Source organism: Lichenostomus cassidix, chromosome 2, assembly GCF_008360975.1.
Source record: "Lichenostomus cassidix isolate B80296 chromosome 2, HeHo_3.0, whole genome shotgun sequence".
Taxonomy (NCBI): Eukaryota; Metazoa; Chordata; class Aves; order Passeriformes; family Meliphagidae; genus Lichenostomus; species Lichenostomus cassidix.
Genome location: NC_139482.1, coordinates 32,448,781 through 32,454,400, shown reverse-complemented (window position 1 = coordinate 32,454,400; position 5,620 = coordinate 32,448,781). Strand labels below are relative to the sequence as shown.

The window sequence follows — 5,620 nt, the reverse complement described above, 5'->3', positions numbered from 1 at the left end:
CCTCACTTTGGCTACCTGCAGCACTTCCACATCGTTACTCCCTTGGCTCCCTTGGAGAAGCTTTAAAAACTCATGGACAAGCTGGTGAAGGGTCTGGAGCACATGTCCTGTGAGGAAAAGCTGATGAAGGTGGGATTGTTTAGCCCAGAGGAGGCTCAGGGCAGGCCTCAGGTGGGAGTATGGGTGTTAACATCTTTGAAATGGGTCTTTAACATCTCTACCAACTTTAAGCCACAGGTTTGTAACAGAACCAAGACAGTTTGACTCCTGAAACAGACAAATGGGTCTGCAGAAGCCTGAGTTTCTGAACTTTTGGGTAAAATGACAGGTTCAAGGGGGGATATATGGTAGGCAGTTCGGGAAGGCCATACGTTCCTAGTACCTCAGCCGATGGGGAAAGGAAAAGGGCAACATGCAGCCGGGAATTTAGGATAAAAGGAGGCGACATTCTCCAAACCTCGAGAGCAAAAACCCTGCGGGGTTTTTCTCCAAGTGGACTTTCTCCCTTTATTCGAATAAAGCTGCAGGAGTCCTCTGTCTCCTTTATGGACACTGGCTTTTCATAATGTGATTTTCAGTAGATGTGGGTCGGCCTCTTCTCCCAGGCAACCAGAGGAGAGGACACAGCCTTAAGCTACACCCAGAGAGGTTCAGGTGGGACATGAGGAAACACTTCTTCACAGAAAGGGCGATTAGACATTAGGACGGGCTGCCGAGGGAGATGGTGGAGTCGCTGTCCCTGAAGGTGTTTAAGACGGGACACGGCACTAGTGCCATGGTCTAAATGACATGGTGGTGTTCATTCCATGGGTTGGACCCGACGATCAGGGGTCCTTTCCGCCCTCACCGATCCTGTAACTCCCTGACTCTCTCCGCCCCTCCCTCCCTCACCGCCGGCCCGCCACACAGCGCCGCGCGGTAGAGGCGCGCCTCCCCTAGCGTCACCTTGCGCCGTAGCCCCGCCCCCTGCCGCCCCCTGCCGCCCCGCCGCGTGCCCAGGGCGCCGCGCGACCCTCGCCGCCACTTGCGCGGTGCGCGTGCGCCCGCAACCCCGCGCGCCGCTCCTGCGCGCCTCCCGCGCACCAGCGTGACATCTGACGTCATTCCGCCGGGAGGGCAGAGGGGCAGGAAGGAAGTCCGGGGGCCCGCCCGTCGCAACCTACCCCACTGTCCCCGGCGGCGTGACGTACGCTTGACGGACAGCCGCTGTAATCAACCAGAGCTCCAGGAGCCGGCGTTGATTGGTTGTCACGGCGGAGAGGCGGGCCGCGGGGCCGGCAGGGGTTGGTTGCGGCGGTGCCGGGTTACATAGGGCGGAGTACAGCGTGTCCTTGGGCTCACACGGAGCGGGAGCAGCCGGCAGTGCGGTCACCGTGTCTGAGGGCGCAGCGGGGCAGCCGGGCAGGCAGGTGCGGGTGCACGGCCGGGCTGAGGCTGGGCCCTGCGGGGCGCTGAGGGCCGGGAGGGGAATGGGGCGGGCGGGCCGTGCTCTTGGCCGTCCTGAGCGCCATTCCCGCCTGCCGGGGCCGCGGCCTGAGGCGGCGGCCGGGGGGGTGACGGAAGGTCACCGCGGGGCCGGGGGACCCCGCCGCGGGCAGGGGCCTCAGGACAAGCTCAAGGCGCGGCTGGGCGCAGGTAGAGCCGGAATCGGGCGGGCCGGGCGCCCTTGGGCGCTCCCGCTGCCTCAGGCGTGGCTGCCGGCGGGAACTCTGGGGGCATCTCGGGTTATGGTGGCAGCCGGGTGCCCTCTGCCCTCCGGCCCTGGCCAGGTGCGCGCCTGGTGCGCTTTCTCAGCTGCGGAGGAAAAGCCTGTCGAGAGTCCTGTGCCTTTACACGAGGTCTCTGGGAAACTCTCCTGTTACAGCTGTACGACCTATACATCGGAATTGTGTTAAAATTGTTCTTCAGAAGTTATCATCGTACCCTTTAAATGCTGTGATCGGACAATTAATTTGTCCGAGGGAAGGTTGTTTGTGCCCTTCAAGCATGTTTATCACCTTGATACTTTTTAGGTAGTCTGATGATTCCATACTTACCTTCAGGCCCAGCAGCTGTAGTTTGTGGATAGACAGTGTGCTGGAGAATTGCCAGATAGACGGGCTGCATATGTTGGTTTTGTAAACCAGCAGGACACTTTTTAAAGTTTCAGCTCAATCGGTGACCTTGAGGTTGCAATACTGACCTCTGTGTGTGTTCTTGGTCTAGTACTGACAATGGGAGATGTTGAGAAAGGCAAGAAGATCTTTGTCCAGAAATGCTCCCAGTGCCATACGGTTGAAAAGGGAGGCAAGCATAAGACTGGACCCAACTTGCATGGCCTATTCGGACGCAAGACCGGACAAGCTGAGGGCTTCTCTTACACGGATGCCAATAAGAACAAAGGTAAACTTAAAGCTGCCCTTAAGGGACAAAAATATTCAGGTCTTGCGGGCAATTATAAAAATTAACCAAAAATTAAAATAGGGTGGAGGACAAGACTATAAATGTTTACTGTTTCGGATTTATTAACTATCTTTGTTTGTTTGTTTGTTTTACCTTCTTTTAGGTATCACCTGGGGTGAGGATACTCTGATGGAGTATTTGGAAAATCCAAAGAAGTATATTCCTGGAACAAAGATGATTTTTGCGGGTATTAAGAAGAAGGGCGAGAGAGCAGACTTAATAGCATACCTAAAAGTTGCCACTGCAAAGTAAAAGTTATCTGCTGCCTTATTTATTTCACAAAGAAGATGGCAATGGAAATGTCTGTGATGAGATTGGTTTTTAAACTTTCTATTTTTACACGTACTGTGTCTAACCTTAAGATCTGTCTCACCCATCAGATAACTTTGCTCATGGTGGGTCACTGGAATACACGCTTGTTTGGCAGCCGTTAACTTAACAAAGACTATGTAATTTGGTTCAGTCCTTGATCATAAAAATTAAAAAAAAAAAAAAATAAATATTTCCTGCCTCTTCATTGTTTAAAAAAATGTGTAAATAATCAAATGAGTAATTGTCAGCAACATAATAGCTTTGACAGCTCCGCTCTTTAACATTAAAAAGCAGGGTGGTTTTTGGCATACATCTTCTGTTGTGTTAACAACAAAACGACGACTATAAAAACCCAATCCCAATATAATATTTTTCTAAATTTAATCAGTGCTAGGTGTTGCAATATATATTAATCTGTCTAAAGCTTGTGATAAAAATGTATTTCATCTGATTTAAGTGCTGTTTGTGAACTGGCAGTTGTGCCCAGCCACTTGTCTTTTATCTGGGGGAAGCACGTTACCTAATTCATCCAGACTTCAACAGCTGCATGCATCTATTGAGTATTACTCCCCTTCAGAAACATCTTTAGTTTTGATGTGTTATTGATGCCCTTTACTCAGTAAATCTGAGAACAGCCATTCTTAGTGTAAGAGAAAAACATCCTCTCCTGGGAATACAAGTGCTAAAGGCCAAGCTGAGAGTCATTTAATCTTCTTAATTCAGCAGAAACTTTCACCCAAAGTCTGTTACAGGCAATTTCAGATGAAAGAGGTACGGGAATGAATGTGCTGGTAGAGTTAAAAACAAGACAAAAATAAGCAATCTTCCTCTGTGCCTGTTGTAGCTAACGTCATTACTTCTGAAGGTTCTGTTTCACACATTGTAAAGCAGTATTTTTAATGTTTTAACTGCGTTTTTTTCATACTGAGTTGTTCAGAAGAATGTATTTACTGTGTACCAACAGTAAGGCGTAATTTGGAGCAATCAATACTGTAAATTAAAAAAAAATTAAAAGTCTTGCTTGCTGTATGTGTATGAAATTAAGTGAAAAACTGTGGGAATGCAGAGCAAGTTGGGTGCCCAGATTTACATCATTAGGAAACAAGACAAAAAAAAGCTCTACGTGAAAAAAGGTAAATGCTAATTGAGTTGGTAGGGAAAGTACGAATGTGACAAAGTTAGTATTTTGGACCAGAGCTGGCAAAGTTCTTTTACTGATGTGCTGTTCAACAGGATTTCTGCTGTGCTTTGCAAGTGAGATGGGAGAAAACATAACTCAAAAGCTGTAGCTGTGCTGTAGAATGGACTGTGTTTGAGTTGTATTAAGTGGAATAGTGTACTTAGTAATGGAATTACCAAGGGCTGTTACTCAGAGTAAATGAGTGAGTAGATCTAAGATTACTAACAGTGGTCTCAGTGATTGCTACCAGATGTGTTGTGATTATTTTTTCTTTCCAGACAAACCTGCAAACAGCATTTCTTGCAATTGAGGACACAGTATTAACCAACAGCAGTGTTTCTACTAAAAGCTTGTTAAGAGAGAACTTCAAATTGTAGTAGTTAATTGCTGTTCAAATTTTCAGAAGTGATGTTGGTCATAGCATTTTATGGCTATGCAGAATTTAGCTTTTTCTGTGCCAAAATCCTGATGGAGCAGTTGTAGGTCCAGAATGTTGCTGTACCCAGCTCTGCAGTCTTCTGAGATGATTCTGGTGAAGGGAGTTGTGCAAGGAGAGAGTTGTAACACTTACTTCTGTTAGCTCCTTTATGAAAGAAGACTTTGTGATCTCCAAGCTGCTCTTCTTTACAGCCTGTTTCTTCTTCAGACCAATTAGGGAAGAGGATTTTTCAATAAGGTGTGGTATTTAATTCTGCACAGATTACAAGTAAGTTACCTGTCACCACAAAAACTTCAGGAGGAAGCAGAATGCTCCTTTGCCCAAAGTAAGCAGGGGGCACAATTTAGTTTCACTCTTCTATCTGTACAAAAAAAAGTCTTGCTTCTACATAACACTGAAGACTGAGAAAATTTAACTTTTTAATTCTAGACTGACTGTGCATCCTTGTTTACATTTTAGGAAAAACACCATTCTGACATAAAAATTCATATTTCTGTGTATTCAGCCCTGGAGTGCAATGGCTTAAAAGTAGCCGTTTGCCACTGGAAAAATACAATACTATGGTGTTTCTGCTAATAGATAAGCAAAGAATATTGAAAGGGAGGAAGGTTAGAGGTAAGTATTCATGCAAGGGCTTAGGTGGGTTATTTGCAGGGTGGAAAGGAGGTCTCAAGATCAGTTGTATAATCAAGCTTCAGTTCTTAGTTTCCTAGTTTATATTGTAGAGTAGAGGGGTGGAGTTTGCCTTTGTTTTGTGAAGTACCAAGTTTAATGTTTTTCATTCTGACAGTGATACCAGCCTAGAGACTTGGTATTTCAGTAGTTCCTTTACAGTTCCCAATTAGGGAATCAAAGCAGCAATGCCAAACATTGCACCATCCCATAAAAATTGTTCTTGGCTACAAGTTCAGAGCTTTGATGGGGCATGCCTTTGAAACTGATCCTGTGATATTTTCATATGTGGTTATGCAAATGAATGGAGAGGATGGAAAAAAGGTAAAATCCAAAACACCTTTTCATAATATGACTTCAAAATAAGTAGGGTACTTATAAAACTACAAAATTTATTAGTTGTACATCCAATTGAAATTTAGTGATACAGAAGCTTTCTTGTTTATTTCGAGTCTTAACAGTACAAGTCTAACCATTTTACAAACAACTTGGGAAAGTTTGGTTTGTTGCTGCCTGTGCAATTGTAAATCATTGCTTCAGATAAAGATCTGTTCATTGAGATAGATCTAGTCTTG

The 5,620-nt window shown here is 45.9% G+C and overlaps 1 protein-coding gene across 2 annotated transcripts; it reads left to right on the top strand.

The window, feature by feature from the left end:
- The first annotated feature begins 1,258 nt into the window (after nucleotides 1-1,258).
- CYCS (cytochrome c, somatic) lies at nucleotides 1,259-2,942 on the top strand. Of its 2 annotated transcripts, none has more exons than XM_085050955.1 (3): nucleotides 1,259-1,409; nucleotides 2,206-2,382; nucleotides 2,546-2,942. In XM_085050955.1, the coding sequence occupies exons 2-3, from the start codon at nucleotides 2,214-2,216 to the stop codon at nucleotides 2,692-2,694; spliced, it is 318 nt and encodes a 105-aa protein (XP_084907081.1). In that variant the 5' UTR covers nucleotides 1,259-1,409; nucleotides 2,206-2,213; the 3' UTR covers nucleotides 2,695-2,942. The 2 variants fall into 2 exon arrangements, with proteins under 2 accessions (XP_084907081.1, XP_084907082.1); XM_085050956.1 differs by having other exon boundaries at nucleotides 1,271-1,405.
- Nucleotides 2,943-5,620: the final 2,678 nt, after the last annotated feature.

Coding starts and splice junctions, on each gene's coding strand:
- CYCS (XM_085050955.1), top strand. CDS start 2,214: ATGGGAGATGTTGAGAAAGGCAAGAAGATCTTTGTCCAGAAATGCTCC. Junction 2,383..2,545: donor GGATGCCAATAAGAACAAAG/GTAAACTTAAAG, acceptor ACCTTCTTTTAG/GTATCACCTGGGGTGAGGAT.